This window comes from Microcaecilia unicolor, chromosome 7 (genome assembly GCF_901765095.1).
Source record: "Microcaecilia unicolor chromosome 7, aMicUni1.1, whole genome shotgun sequence".
Lineage (NCBI taxonomy): Eukaryota > Metazoa > Chordata > Amphibia > Gymnophiona > Siphonopidae > Microcaecilia > Microcaecilia unicolor.
This window is the reverse complement of record NC_044037.1, coordinates 28819525-28836185: the sequence shown is the minus strand read 5'-3', so window position 1 is coordinate 28836185 and position 16661 is coordinate 28819525. Positions and strand designations below refer to the sequence as shown.

The window sequence follows — 16661 nt, the reverse complement described above, 5'->3', positions numbered from 1 at the left end:
GCATCTCAAGAAAGATATAGTAGAATTGGAAAAGGTGCAGCGAAGGGCGACTAAAATGATAGCGGGGATGGGACGACTTCCCTATGAAGAAAGACTAAGGAGGCTAGGGCTATACAGCTTGGAGAAGAGATGGCTGAGGGGAGACATGATAGAGGTATATAAAATAATGAGTGGAGTGGAACAGGTGGATGTGAAGCGTCTGTTCACGCTTTCCAAAAATACTAGGACTAGGGGGCATGCGATGAAACTACAGTGTAGTAAATTTAAAACAAATCGGAGAAAATTTTTCTTCACCCAACGTGTAATTAAACTCTGGAATTCGTTGCCGGAGAAAGTGGTGAAGGCGGTTAGCTTAGCAGAGTTTAAAAAGGGGTTGGACGGTTTCCTAAAGGACAAGTCCATAAACCGCTACTAAACGGACTTGGAAAAATCCAAAATTCCAGGAATAACATGTATAGAATGTTTGTACGTTTGGGAAGCTTGCCAGGTGCCCTTGGCCTGGATTGGCCGCTGTCGTGGACAGGATGCTGGGCTCGATGGACCCTTGGTCTTTTCCCAGTATGGCATTACTTATGTACCGTATTTTCTTACATATTGATAATTTTTTCTACAGTTACAATACACTTCTCCTCAAAACAGCATAGAAAAGATTACTATCTCCCCTCCACACACCACAAACTGGACAGCCTGAGAGACCTTTGTGCCTGCTCAACTCACACCAGCCACTTCCACTTCCGCACCAACACTTCCTGGAGTTCTTCAGCAGGTCCATGGTACAGCACCATCTAACACAGGCACCCATGCTCTCTCTCCAACAGGTGGAATCAACAGCCTGTGACCCCAGGCCACCTAACTCCTAAACTTTGTAGGAGATGGCCACCCCTTCTCCTACATTCTTACATTCCCCTCCTCCAATTTTCTCTCCAGAGCCAGACATCATTGATGTCAAGTGTGAAGTACACAACTCCAGAAACTCACCATAGGAATCAACAATTCAGGTATGTCCTTCACACCAAGATGTCTTGGTTCCCTTGTTGTTCCTTCTGACTCTCTGCCTTCACCATCCCTTCATGCCTTCACCATCCCTTCCTATCTCACCGCCAGAGGACCTGACTTACTGCAAGTTCCTTCAGAAGCTGGTTGCCCAACTATTGCCATCTCCCAGCAACAGGCCTGGCCAGAAAAAGGAGGTCCTAGGCATCAAATGTTTGGACATGCCTTAACTGATGGTAGCAATCCCTTTGCAGAAGATCCTTCTAGATTGCTGGGACAAAGTCTGGGATGTCCACCACAAAACACTGGAAGACTAACACTAGGTCCCAAAGTCCCCCAGATTGACAAACCTCGGTTACAACATCAATCCAGACTCACCATCACAAATCTTCTGGAGCTCAAGGTCCTTAGGAATGCTCTCTGATTAACCCCTGGATCACAGGCAAAATCCATCCTAACAGTCAAGTTGCTGGCAACAAACAGGGTGGTATCGGCTCCTGCAAACTCTGCATGGAGGCCTATGAGATCTGGATGTTCATTCTCTCCATATACCTCCTATCTTCCAGGGAATCATAGCATACTTATGGACAACATCAGCTGACAATTGGACCCTCACAAGTGGTCTCCCAACCCCAGTATACCTGCAAGGTTATAACAGTGGTGGTGCATACTATCTACAGATCTCTTCCCCAGAGCGACTAATACAAAATTTTCTCTCTTCTGCACCAAACAGTCATCCTCTTGGAGACTCATTCTGGATATCTTTAAAATACACTAGGGAGATGGCATATACCTGCCCACTCCCTTGACAACCAAGACACTGCTGAAAATGATGGATGGCATAGCCAATATGATCTTCGTCATGCAACACTGGCCAAGACAAGAATGGTTCAATGCTGCTTTTAACTCCTAAACCTAACCCTTCAACTGTCCCCCATCCCTGATAAGTCCTGTCTGTCCTAACCCTTATCTCTTACTTGTCCTGTCTGTCTCATAATTAGATTGTAAGCTCTATCGAGCAGGGACTGTCTCTCCATGTTCAAGTGTGAAGCGCTGCATACGTCCGGTAGCACTATAGAAATGATAAGTAGTAGTAGTAGTAGGTTCCCATACCTACAGCATCTGTCCACACACCCAACCATTAGACCACTGGGCTTTCCGGACCTCTTCACGCCAGATGAGGAAGGAAATACTCCACCCAATCTGCAGGCCTGGGCTCTTACAGTATCGATGCTGAAAGGGTAACCCTTGCCCCCTTCCACCTGACATCAAAAGTCACAAATGTCCTCCAAACAGCCAAGTGACAGTCTACAAGCATATTGTAGGCCTTCAAGTGGTAAAGATCCCAAAATTGGTATGCCTCTATATATACACATGACCCCCTTTCTTCAATACCTACTCAGCCTGTTGGACTCAAGCCTGAAGATGACTGCTATCAGAATACACCCGACAGAGACTTACCACTACTGACTCAAGAACAAGCCTGTATCAATCCACCTCTAGTGGCAAGATTCATGAGAAGGCTCATTGCCCCGCCATCCCCCTTTCTGGCAAAGCACTCCCTCCCTCCCCCCCCCCCCCCCCATCCTCCATACTGGAACCTCAACACCCTTGTCCAACAACTTGTGTTCCCCTTTTCGAGCTGCTTAGGAGCAATCCATCAAAATACAACACCTGGAAGACCTTTTTCTCATTGCTATTACCTCAGCCAGATGCATGGAGAGCTGCAAGCTCTTGTGGACAACCAATCCTTCACTCAGCTCCACCATGACTGCAACATCTTGTATACCTGAATGTAACTCACCTTGAGCTACTACTGAAAAAGATGAGCAAAATCCAAATCTACTATAATAAAACTCACCCTCAACGTTCTGAGGACACGGACATCAGTGAAGCCAAGCCCTGACTTCCTTCAAAAAGTTTCGAAGGTTCGTGGTGGTGAAGCCACCAAAATCACTCCAGGCCCCGCCCTCGAGGGCGGAGCAATGGCAGAACAACGAAGGGGTTGGCAAGGAGGGAGGCGGGGGGAATCGCTCCGGGCCCCGCCCTCGCGTCAAACGTCATGACGTTGGGGGCGGAGCAATAGCAGAACAACAAAGGGGTTGGCCAGGGAGGGAGGGAGGGAGGGGGGGTGTTGGCGACGAAAACCTCGCTAGCGCCCGTTTCATTTGCTCTGAAACGGGCCTCTTTTACTAGTAAATAAATAAATACATTCTCATAACTCACCCCAGATTTCCACCCAAGTTCATATCTGCCTTCTACATCAAACCATTGTGGTCTCCTATTTCTATCCCAAATCACACACCAGTCTGTAGAAACAACCCTTGCATACCTTGGATTGCATTCATAACCTGCGCATCTATATCCACAGGATAAAGCTCTTCCGAAAAGCCTCTCAGCTCTTTCTATCTTCATCTTATACAACCCTAACAGGCTGGGAGTACTGGTTTCTAAACACACATTTTCCATTTGGATATCAGACTACATTTCCTTCTGGTGTAGGCAAGCAGGCCTAGAACCAGCATACAAGGTCTGCACTCACTACTTCAGAGCTATGGCTACCACCCTAAGAACATAAAAATTGCCATACTGGGCCAGACCGAAGGTCCTTCAAGCCCAGTATCCTGTTTCTAACAATGGTCAACCTCCACTCCTTTCCATTGGTTGGATACCTGCAAGGCTGCAACTTGGTCCATGATTCACATCTTAACCAAGCACTACTGCCTTGACTGCACTTTGCAGACCACACGATCCTCCAGATGGACACTTCTCCACATACTTAGCCAGACTCTAGATGTGGTTTCCTAGGCCATGTGGCCAACACTGGTTGATAGTTGCTAATGTGCTCTAACAAGGCATATCATTGCAACCTGTCACTTTCTAGTCTTCTCTGTCCTTTTCTCTGTTTCTAATGAGATTCTATGTCTGGTTTTCCACTGCTCTGCATGCAAATATGTGGTATAGTTTGTTGATGCAAATGTATATTCAAATACTTGGGCACTGTTAATGGTGATGCCAATGCTGTTCTTATTCCTTGGGTGACCTATTTCGTTGAGCATAATAAAGTTCCTTCTGCATTGTTCTAGCACACTCGCTTGTCCACCTCTTGTGTTCTACACCCCTCAGTCACCCATCCATCCTCTCACAGCGGGCTTTAAATGGGGCCACACTCATACTAGCGCCTCCATATGGCCAATGTAACACTGATTTTTAAAAATGGTTTCAGAGGTGATCTGGGAAATTGCAGACCGTTGAGTCCAACGTCTGTGCCAGGCAAAATGGTAGAGTCTATTATAAAGAACAAAATTACAGAGCATATACATAAGCATGGATTAATGAGACAAAGCCAACATGGATTTAATGAAGGGAAATCTACTACAATTCTTTGAAGGGGTGAACAAACATGTGGCTAAAGGTGAGCCGGTCGATATTGTGTAACTGGATTTTCAAAAGACATTTGACTCACAAAAGGGAGCTGGCTTAGTTTGGAGAGGCACCTGGCACATGCTCAGAAGGTTTTTCTGAGCTCTCTGCAAAATCCATTCTTGGCTCCAATGGATGTCGCCTCCAGTGTGAGGTTGTCATCCTGTTGTCAACATGAATTCCATTACAGGTAAGTAACCTTGCTTAACCTTCTAAAGCAATGCATTCTGGTATTTCTAATCCTACCACTTATCTTAAGGAGCCAGGACATACCAGAATGTCAGGAATGAACTGGTCCCTGTGATCCTCCAGAGACTAGGTTACACACAAGAAATCAGACTTCCTGTTTGCACAGTCTGATTGAATTGTGTGTTGTTTGGTAGCACTCAACTGCAAAGAGATTTTGGCTTCATGTGATTCTCTATTCAAAGTTAAATTTGTCAAGGCCACCAGAGTTTAAAGACAAAGTTTCCTTTCAATCTGTACCTCATTCAGTTCTACTGTGATAAGCTCTTGCAAGATTTAAAACAGTGGTTTTGTAAGCTAGGCATATAATCTCTTTTGTCATTTGTTTAAACTTCCAAGCAAGATTTCTCATGGAAACTCAAAGTCAAAAGGGGGCATTTTTCCCCAGGGAGAGCTTGATAAGACTATGCTGCTGGTGGACGAGGGAAAAAGAGGATGTAGGTCAGTGGTTCCCAAACAAGATTGTTACATATAGCGTCATGTGGTCCTCCATAGTCTATTAAACCACCCTTAAGGGCTCACATAGTCAAATTAGGAAATATAACATCTGAGTCCTTAAAGGTGGTTTAAATAGACTATGGAGGATCACATGAAACTATATGTAACAAAAGTTTATTATATTTATTAATATCCTATTAGAAGTGTATATTCTGCATCCATTTACCTAATCTGTAGTTAAGGGGGGAACCTCAATTAGCATGACAAACATGACGGCCAGGGTGGAGGGCCTACAAACTGTGGGGAGGGAGTGGGTGAGAAAAATTGTTTGGTGTTTTTTTTGTAATTGGTCTGTGGAGGTTTGGGCGGTTGGAATGTTTGTTCGTTTTACGAGTAAGGTGGTATTTCTCTGTCAAGAAGCTCTGAAGGTTCCTTTCGTCAATATGGGATGATCAGTTTCTCTTAAGCGCTAGACATGTGGTGTACGTTGGCCATTTGTGCATTTCTATATGCGTGTGATGTATTTGTTTCTACTAATTTGACCAATAAACATAAATTAACCGCTTTGATTGTAACCACTGAAAAGGCGGTATATCAAATCCCATCTCCTTTCACTGCTGGATCTGGTAGGAGCCCCTCCTACCCTGTTAACTAGCAGTGAATATCAGACACAGGGTTCCCCCCCCCCCCCCTTACATCTGGATCTCCACTGGGATCAGTGGCAAATAGTGGTAGTCAGCATAGGTTCTGTGGTTCAGCGTTTGCGTGCTCTGCCCCCTCCTTCAACCCACATAGACACAAAGGGTCTTGTGCAGACTGCTGCTACCGTCCCCATGTTGTGGATAAGTGGGAGAAGGAAGTGGCTAAGGAAGGGCAATGGAAGTTTACTACCTTCACCATCCAGGGCCACATGAAATTTTTATGTCTTAAAACGGGTCCACACTGAATGCAAGTTTGGGAAGGATGGATGTAGCCACTTCAGAGTGCAGTGGTACTTTTGAATTATTTCTCCTTATTCTACTGTCTCCACAGTCTCAGCTGTGCCGCAGCAGCGCTGATTTCTCTTGCTACAGAAGCGGTGCTGCGATTCTGTAGCATTCCAGTGCCTTTTAAGCAGTACAGACTGTTACCGAGTCTAGGCTTCCATTCTAGCCCAAGATTTACCGAGTCTAGGCTTCCATTCTAGCCCAAGATGTTGTTATTTTTGTGATATTCTCCCTACAAGTGACAAGGGGAAGGGAAGAAAAGAAGGGGTGCAGAGTCCTGGTTCAGCCAATAATGATTTTCTGAAGATATAGTAAAAGGTTGCCTTTAAAAGACTGGAATGGAAGGTTTTCTGGGAAACAATATCCTTAGGTATTTGAGGGGTTTGAAATAGGGATAGATTTAACATACCTAAATGCACACTATGCATGTAATCCAGTGCATCATGTGTTAAATCACATAGGAGGTCTTTTACTAAAACGCCCTCACGTTGTCAGCACGCGCTAAAAACAGGCGCACACTAAACGTTAGAGACGCCAATGTATTTCTATGGGCGTCTCCAACGTTTAGCACACGCTAAAAACGTGAGCGCGCCTTAGTAAGTAAAAGAATCCTATAATTTACAACCTCTCTATGATGGAATGACGACCACCGGGGTGGAAATTCTGATTTAAGTTAAATATAACAACTTACATGCAAATACATTTGTGACCTACTATATACACTTTCAACTTTTACCTTTAGTTTATAAGAGAGTTCACATGCTATTTCACACTTGTTCAGAAATGAACTTCATATTTTTATTTATCACATTTGTACCCCACCTTTTCCCACCTACATCAAACCATAGAGGCAATCGCCAATCCGGTAAATATACAAGTACAATATAGTGTAGTGATCAGGGAGCATCAAAAGAACATGGTATACAGGGGAAAAGGAGGGAAGGTTTAAGAGTGTCCAAAATGGTCCTTTAATTTGCTGTGTTGCAGGATGTAGGGACATGTGTTGCATCCTTGGGATAGGCCTTTCCAAATAAGCTGGTCTTGAGTGATTTCCTGAAATTAAGATGATTGTGAATAGTTTTTACAGCTTTTGGCAGTGCATTCCATAGTTGAGTACTAATAAAGGAGAAGGTGGAAGCATAAATGGATTTATATTTGAGGCCGCTGCAGCTAGGGTAATGAAGGTTTAAGTATGAACGGGATGATCTGGATGTATTCCTGGAAGGTAGGTTAATTAAGTTGGTCATGTATCCTGGGGCTTCTCCGTAAAGAATTTTGTGGACTAGGGTACAGATTTTGAAGGTGATGTCGCTCCTTAATTGGAAGCCAATGCAGTTTCTCTGGAAGATATGCGAACAAGATCCACATAAAATGTGTCAATGACCCCCAAGGTATGGGTATGGTTCGTGCATTTGATACACTACCTTTCTGTGGTACAACCAAAGAGGTTTGCATATTATACAGGTCCGTTTCATCAGCCCACTTTCCCCATCTTATTCCTATAAGGAAGTCTCTATTTTACTTTTGGCTTTAATCTTGCTTTGTGCAGCCAAGGATTCTCACCTCCTGAACCAATTAGCTTTGCCTCCGCCTCTACTGGAAGGCTGTTCCTTACATCCATCCATTTCCTACATCTAATTAGCTATCACTGTTGTCTTCAGCCCCACTCAATACAGGGAATGGAAGATGTGACCCGATCACTGAGCGCAGGTCAACATATCTGCACATGGGTCTGGCCCAGTGAATCTGTGTACTGCTAGGAGGAAGGACTTTGGCTCAACAATCAGGTCACATCTTCCACTCCCTGCACTGAGTGGGACAGAGGTTGCTTTAGAAGAGAGTGCCAATCAATGCAGAACAGTGGTTAGATTTAGGGCCAATGAACTAAGGAACATGAAAAAGGGGGAACCCCCCCCCCCAAAAAAAAAAAAAATTGTTGCAAATTAGGGCTCATGGCACTGGACTCCAGCCTTGGCTCTGAGTTGGAAGCCCAAGAGCAGGATAACCCGTTTTCTTACAAAAGAAAGCAAATAGAATGTTAGGTATTATTAGGAAAGGAATGGAAAACAAAAGTGAGGACGTTATAATGTCTTTGTATCGGTCCATGATGCGATTGCACCTCGAATACTGTGTTCAATTCTGGTCGCCGCATCTCAAAAAAGATAAAGTGGAATTAGAAAAAGTGCAGAGAAGGGCGACAAAAATGATAAAGGGGATGGAACAACTTCCCTGCGAGGAAAGGCTGAAGTGTCTAGGGCTCTTCAGCTTCAGAAAAGGGGATACGATAGAGGTCTATAAAATAATGAGTGGAGTGGAACGGGTAGACGTGAATCATTTGTTTACTCTTTCCAAAAATACTAGGACTAGGGGCATATGATGAAGCTACAAAGTAGTCAATTTAATACGAATCAATGTGTATTCACTGCCAGAGATTGTGGTAAGGCGGTTAGCTTAAAGGGGTTTAAAAAAAGGTCTGGATGGCTTCCTAAAGGAAGAGACCATAGACCATTATTAAACTGACTTGGGGAAAATCCACTGCTTATTTCTGGGATAAGCAGCAAAAAATGTTATTGAACTTTTTCGGATCTTTGGTATGTCCCAGTGTGGCAATACTTATGTACTTATAAGTAGCCAAACTGGGTCAGACCAATGGTCCATCTAGCCCAGTACCTTGTTTTCCAAACAGTGGCTAACACGTCTCCCCTTTTGAAAAAAAAAATATATATATATATATGTACATCCCTTCTTTCCCCATAATTTCCAACATTTCCTAGTAAATGCTGATGAGTTGCCAGGTCACAGATTAATTAAAGCTGCGTCAGGAGCCTGCAATAACAATCGAATCAGTGACCTTGGCTTTGTTCCTAGCACTAATGCCTTACGCCAATCAGCAGAGCACGTGAGAACAAAAGCATTCCAGGGCTTCAAGATTTCATGTATCAGTTTTGGATTTCAAAAAAAAATCCCTTAAGCTATGAATTACTTTTGTCTATGTAATACCCTGTTATTAGCAAGAAAAATAATTCCAGTGTTAACTGTGGGAATATCGATGGAGTTTGCATTTGAGCTGAGTTAATTCCGTTTCTGAATCATGTTCTTTCAGAGTAAGGCACAGATTTCTGAATGACATTGTTTCTCTCCAGAACGTGTACTACTGACAAGACTACCTGAACCGAAATGCTTGTGCTCACTACACAAAGCCAAGCCAAGGCAGTGACCCATTTATCCCCCCCATCCCACCTCCAGGAACTGAGGCGTGAATAAATAGGGATGAGGCATGCTACTGACTGAATCAAAGCTGATGTTGCAACCACAGTTTTAAAATAAACTATGTTGTAATTTTAAAATCAGTGGTCATTTTCCGAAAGATCTTTAAGTTGGAGGGAGTTTTGGTCCATTTATTTCCTGCAACGATAGCCTGGTTTCCATAATCAGTTGAACATTTATAGATCTGCCTTATGAGGAAAAACTTGTATGAAATGGAAGAAACGGGAGCTGTATTTGAACTTCAAAGTTAAACTGGCTCTGTGTGCAGTGAGGAACTTACATTCATGGTACCATTGATCTCTGCCACCGTTTCGTCGTCTGTGGGGAACTGATAGATCTGCACCCCATTGCTGACAAGCTCACTCGTGATCTTAATCTTGAATTTTGTCAGTTCACTTTTGGAAACGGCATCAGATTTAGCAATAACAGGAATGATGTTAACCTAGTCAAGGAAAAATCAGAAATTAGGTTTGCAATTAAAGGACTTCAATAAAACCTTTCCACCTAGAAAAGCCACAAGCTAGACACTACAGGTTCAAAACATCTACACAGCGACTACAGAAAAAGGGAACTGGCGTGTTTTACCTCATAACATGAGTTACTGTGCACCTGAAATCACATTTCTAGTAAACGTACGGAAATGTATCGAAAACAAGGCAACAATACACATTCCACCAAGCCTCATCGGGGTATGGTAAAGTGTCTCAGGAGCAGGGGTATAGTTAGAACTATTTTTTATTTGGGGGGGAGGAGAGGTCACACATTTCCTCTCTGTTCTTCCCCCACCCTACCCCTGCATCATACCTTTGCTGGCAGGGGTGCCCAAGCCCTGCCAGCCAAAGTGATTCTCTTCCTGAGCCATCGCTCATGCAGCCTGAGTAGCGAGGAAGTCTGCAGGGTGTTTCAGCCACCGACTCTGGCACTTCCGTGCACGCTCAGTTCAATGCATGAATTGAACACATGCAGAGTGCTGGTGCTGGCAGCTGGGGCACCGTGCAGACTTCCTTGCTACATGGGCGAGGGCTCGGGCGGTGAATGTCTCTGGATGGCAGGGCTTGGGCATCCCCAGCAACCATACATCCGGTGCTGCAATTTGAGGGAGCTTAGGCCCCTGAGGCTCTCCCATGGCTACACCCCTGCAGCCTGACTCGCTTGTTTGCCTCAGTTAATTCAGCTGCTTTGTGCTTTCTGTAGCATTTCAAGCAAAGGTCATGGCAAACAATTTCTTTCACCGATGTCTGAGGTCTGCGAAATTCAAAGGAGTGGAGGAGTGGCCTAGTGGTTAGGGTGGTGGACTTTGGTCCTGAGGAACTGAGTTCGAGTCCCACTTCAGGCACAGGCAGCTCCTTGTGACTTTGGGCAAGTCACTTAACCTTCCATTGCCCCATGTAAGCCGCATTGAGCCTGCCATGAGTGGGAAAGCGCAGGGTACAAATGTAACAAAAATAAAATAGATACTATTGGAGATTCTACATGGAATGTTGCTACTATTGGAGATTCTACATGGAATGTTGCTATTCCACTAGCAACATTCCATGTAGAAGGCTGCGCAGGCTTCTGTTTCTGTGAGTCTGACGTCCTGCAGGACGTCAGACTCACAGAAGCAGAAGCCTGCGCGGCCACATTGGTGATCTGCAAGGGCCGACTTCTACATGGAATGTTGCTAGTGGAGGAGTGGCCTAGTGGTTAGGGTGGTGGACTTTGGTCCTGGGGAACTGAGTTCAATTCCCACTTCAGGCACAGGCAGCTCCTTGTGACTCTGGGCAAGTCACTTAACCTTCCATTGCCCAATGTAAGCCGCATTGAGCCTGCCATGAGTGGGAAAGCGCAGGGTACAAATGTAACAAAAATAAAATAGATACTATTGGAGATTCTACATGGAATGTTGCTACTATTGGAGATTCTACATGGAATGTTGCTATTCCACTAGCAACATTCCATGTAGAAGGCTGCGCAGGCTTCTGTTTCTGTGAGTCTGACGTCCTGCAGGACGTCAGACTCACAGAAGCAGAAGCCTGCGCGGCCACATTGGTGATCTGCAAGGGCCGACTTCTACATGGAATGTTGCTAGTGGAATAGCAACATTCCATGTAGAATCTCAAATAGTAGCAACAGTGGAGGAGTGGCCTAGTGGTTAGGGTGGTGGACTTTGGTCCTGAGGAACTGAGTTCAATTCCCACTTCAGGCAAAGGCAGCTCCTTGTGACTCTGGGCAAGTCACTTAACCCTCCACTGCCCCAGGTACAAATAAGTACCTGTATACAATATGTAAACCGCATTGAGCCTGCCATGAGTGGGAAAGAGCGGGGTACAAATGTAACAAAAAAAACACAAAAAAACCTCTTACGCAATTCCATGCTGAGTTCTGCGAATCATCCCGACTCAAACGCCATCCTGTTGTACCAGTTTCATCAAATTTTTTCAGAAGCTGGATTTAACCACTCCAGTGTTACGTTTTTTTTGTCAGAAATTCAGCAATAAGTCATGTTGCACTATAATGTTTAGGTTTTTTGCCGAAAAAAAAAAACTTGCTAACATCTTCTTGAGTCAACACTGTTTTCACAGTTGGTGTAAATAATGCCATCACATTGGGTCACTTCTGCATGGTAGTAAAACGTAAGCAGCGAGTTCTGGCAGTCAATTATGCAAAGTGTTGCTCGACATTTATTTTGGTACAAGTTTCCCAAATTTGCTTAAATTACACTATTAACACAACAAACCTAGATGACAAAATTTAGGGGTTCCCTTTTTTTTTCCATTCACTGAAACTGTTATATATTTTTTTTTCCAGTTTGTGAGTATCACACAAGGTATGTGACAACAGCATTACAGTTTGGTAATGTGTATTGTTACTGTCTTGTTTTCAACACATTTCTGTACATCTATTGAACATTTGATTTTGTCCCGAGAGTAGGTGCAGATTAAAGTGGCTGGGACTGGTGGTTGGGAGGCGGGGATAGTGCTGAGCAGACTTATACGGTCTGTGCCAGAGCCGGTGGTGGGAGGCGGGGCTGGTGGTTGGAAGGCGGGGATAGTGCTGGGCAGACTTATACGGTCTGTGCCAGAGCCGGTGGTGGGAGGCGGGGCTGGTGGTTGGGAGGCGGGGATAGTGCTGGGCAGACTTATACGGTCTGTGCCCTGAAGAGCACAGGTACAAATCAAAGTAGGGTATACACAAAAAGTAGCACATATGAGTTATCTTGTTGGGCAGACTGGATGGACCGTGCAGATCTTTTTCTGCCGTCATCTACTATGTTACTATGTTACTGAACATTTGACTTAATAGGAGTACACTAATACAGCTGGGTGCTCATTTTCCAAAAGCAGACGGATGCCTCAAAATGCCTGGTCGTCATCCCCGGTTTTATAATTTAAAATTTTCAGTTTGTAAAATGTTTGTTCAAGATGGATGTCTCTAGTGTAAGGATGTCCTCGTGTATTTTTGAGCAGGAAATCTTGATGTCTTTCATGTTTGAAAATGGCAGCAAGATGGAGGTTATGAGCAGGACGTCCCAATTCCAACTTAGACATTCTTTTGAAAAATGCCCTTTTTGGTCATCATAAATTATTCCCCAGCTGAGCGGGCCACTCTTTGTGGTATAAAGTTGTGTAATTTGTAAAGTTGGGTTTAATAAGGTGAAGGGAGGAAATATTTAAAAGATGTTTGCCAAAGTTTATTGCACAATACGCATGATCTTGGTTTGTAATGTTGTTAATGGTCCTGGAGGTACACAATGTTGTATCTCTTAATAAAAATGATTTCACATAAAGTTGTGTAATCTAGTACAGTCATATTGGTTGGAGGATGGGGACAGTGGCGTAGCCAGGGGGGGGGGGGTGCCAGGGGCGCGGCCGCTCCCCCAAATGGAGTTCTGCCAGCTCTGACGCCTATTTTCTTCTCAAATGTGTTGCATTGAAAATGTGTGCCAGTGCCGTCAGAAGTCCGCTCTCGCTCCCCCCCCCCCCCCCGCGTCGTCAACCTGGCTCCGCTTCTGGATGGGGATTAGGGTATACATAAAATATAAAAATGTTTATTACTCAGATAAAGAGACTTTTGTATTTGATGCTTATATTTGTAAACTTTTTTTTTTTACGCTGTTTGGTTCATTGGTCTTTGATTAAATCTTTTTATTGAAAATAGAACAACTTGAGGTTAAATGCACGGATTCCCTTTTTTCCGCATTCACCGTCTAGAAATTGTTCTACTAAGGTAGTCGGTTCAGTATATGTAAAAGCACATACCAGAAGCATGCCATTCCTGCCACCAAGAGGCCAAATTGCTACTCTAATTTAAACAAAATTACTACATAACCCTGTGTACTATCACTTTACTTGGCGAATCTCACAAGAAGCTGGCATGACGCATTGTACAGGAAACATTCAAAGTCTTCTAAATCAAACTTCAGTGTCCTCGTGTGAGACAACTGCCTGTAACTGTCATCAGGTACCTTGGCCCGTCCACAAAGTTTTAAGTGTGTGTGTGGGATGGGGGGGGGGATGTGGTCACCTGCCAAAGCTGAGCACTTCTCAAAATGTAAACATGCAAATCATTTCTGAGCTCACAGGTATAAACTACACTTTAGGTCTACATAACAGCTCAAACACGAGAATCTCATCCTGTCAGAGATACGCAAATAATGAGCCAAAATTTATCACCTTCCGCTCTTCCCCTGCTCTGAGAATGCCAGATGCTGCTTCACAAATCGGGGGGGGGGGGGGGGGGGGGGGGGGGGGGGGGGGGGGGAGGGGAGAAATACATTCTGGAATACAGGCTGCAGGATAGTATGTTTGCCTAATGACATTTATTGGGATTTATCTGTCACTATTTTGAAGAAATCCACCCAAGGTGGTATATGGACATTATCTACTGCCTATTAGAGCAGTAAAAATATCTAAACAGTACATAGTATAGCATAATATATGTTACATATAATGTCAACCAATCAAACCTGCTTATCGCAATGACTGGTTTCCAAAAACAAATCCTGAGAAATTTATGTAAGTCAGGCAACCAACCATAATCAAACACACAAAAACCAGGCATGCCCATAAAAAAAATAAACCTCCCCACTACTGTTCCACAGGACACAAAAAGCCACTTTCAGCATCTTTCATCTCCCGCTACAGAGTGCATTATGTTTTCTTGGAAGTGCTCTCCAGGCTGCTTTCCTATTTCAAAGCCAACACTACATCTCCACTATCAGGAATGACAAGTTGTAGAATCTTCAAGCTTTTTTTTTTTTTTCCTGTACGTTTATCAAGTCTTACTTTACTGTCCAGCTTCTTCATGGTCACCAGATCCAGGGATTTCAGCGAGTGGCCTGTGGGAGCTATGAAGTACAAGCAGGCGTGGATGCGGGAGTCGTGGTAGTTATGTAACACTCGCTTTATCTTCAGCTCCTCCTGTAGATAGGATTCAAACTGGGCATCGATGAACTCAACGATGGACTTGTAGCTTTGATGGATGGAAAAGAACCAGTGTGAAACACAGTGACACCATTACCTGTACTCTTAAAACACTCTCTGGCTAAGAAAGATGCATTACTAAAGCACTTTCAAGATCCTACAAAGAATCGGAGCAGCATATCAGAGACAGGCTGTCTTTGCATTATGCCTTTTAAGCCTTTAAGGTCCTTCAGGGAGCCTGACTAATCGCTCCTCTGCTAAAAGCCTTTACAGGAGCAGCTCCTGCCCTCTGGGACCCTCCCAGAAGAGCTGAATCTAACTCAGGAATATCATTACCCCAGAACTGTATAGAAGCCTGACTCTTGTACTAGCACCTCATTATCTTCAGTATCTATCCTGGTACTCGTATGACACCCTAGAATAACGATCAAACCTGGCTAGTATTTATCTAAAACATAGATGTGGCTACAGAATACTGTAGTGGTAAATATCAAATGGCCACAAATGCAAGCAAGCCACGTCAAAGGGCACACACTTGATCTCATCTCACACAATCATCAGACCAAAACTTAATAACAGATATTAAATGGACAGAATCATCACTACAAACTAAACTTATCCCTACACTGGCGGAAGAAGGGTTTACACCGAATACAAGAACACACATCCTACAGCACAAGAGGTCAAGAAGACACGAAAACATTCTGGCAACTGATATACAATAACGAATGGACAGCACAAACGGACTCCATGTACTACCCCTTAGAATGGGATAAAAGATGCAGAAGCATACTAGATAAAATAGCACCCTTTTGAACAAGAATCTCATGTAAGCATAACTCAATACCATGGTTCAACGAACTGAAAAAGCTAAACACACAATCCAGGAAACTCGAACAAGCATGGAAAAAAAAACAAAAGATGAACCTACACTCAACGCATGGAAACAAATACAAAGAAAATACAAATACGCAATAAGACAGACCAAGAGATCACACTATAAAACTAAAATAGGGACAGATTACAAAGACACGAAGAAATTATACCAACTCGTGAACAAACTCCTAGACACCAACCTGGTCACTACAAATACAGACATCCCATCTGCAGATAAACTTGCCAAGTATTTCAATGAAAACATTGTAAACCTACGTTACACACTGATGTCAGGACAACACTGACATCAAAAACTTCCTTAATGAGTTGGACCCAACCTTTGGAGAATACCCAGCTGACCGAACCTGGTCAAACTTCGCCCTCCTTACTGTAGAAACAGTTACCCAGGCGATTAGCAGGTTTTCCAACACTCACTGTAAACTAGATACCTGCCCCAGCTATCTAATGAAATCCGCCCGAGCACTTCATAACAGACCTTACATCCCACTTAAATTACATGCTTCAGCAAGGTCTCTTCCCTAAGGAAAATGGCAATTTCCTACTCACCCCGATACCAAAAGATACCAAAGATACCAAGAAAAATACAAATGAAATCACTAAGTACCATCCAGTAGCATCTATCCCGCTGGTAGTCAAACAACTTACAAATTATATAAACAAATTCTCAATATTACATGAATCACAGTCAGGATTTCGCCCCCTCCACAGCACAGAAACAGTACTACTCACTCTGCTATCCAAATTCAAGCAGGAAATAGCAATAGGCAACAACATCCTTCTCTTCCAATTCGACATGGTAAACCACAATATACTAATAAGATTATTAGACAACTTCGGGATTGGTGGAAATATACTTAGCTGGATCAAGGGTTTCCTAACCATAAGAACATATCAAGTAAAATCAAACATATCACCGTGGAGAGCAGAATGTGGAGTACCACAAGGATCACCACTATCACCGATCCTCTTCAACCTAATGATGACCCCACTAGCCAAGTCCTTATCC

At 43.7% G+C, this 16661-nt stretch overlaps 1 protein-coding gene across 4 annotated transcripts in view; it reads right to left on the bottom strand.

Annotated features, from left to right (window-relative positions):
- SEPTIN6 (septin 6) overlaps window positions 1–16661 on the bottom strand; it is an 87505-nt gene that overhangs the window by 39915 nt on the left and 30929 nt on the right. For all 4 annotated transcript variants that reach the window (XM_030210664.1, XM_030210662.1, XM_030210666.1 and 1 more), the window contains exons 4-5: window positions 14621–14807; window positions 9634–9795 (exon numbers count right to left, since the gene is read on the bottom strand). In XM_030210664.1, coding sequence (XP_030066524.1) covers window positions 9634–9795; window positions 14621–14807 — 349 coding nt within the window. The remainder of the gene's footprint in view (window positions 1–9633; window positions 9796–14620; window positions 14808–16661) is intronic.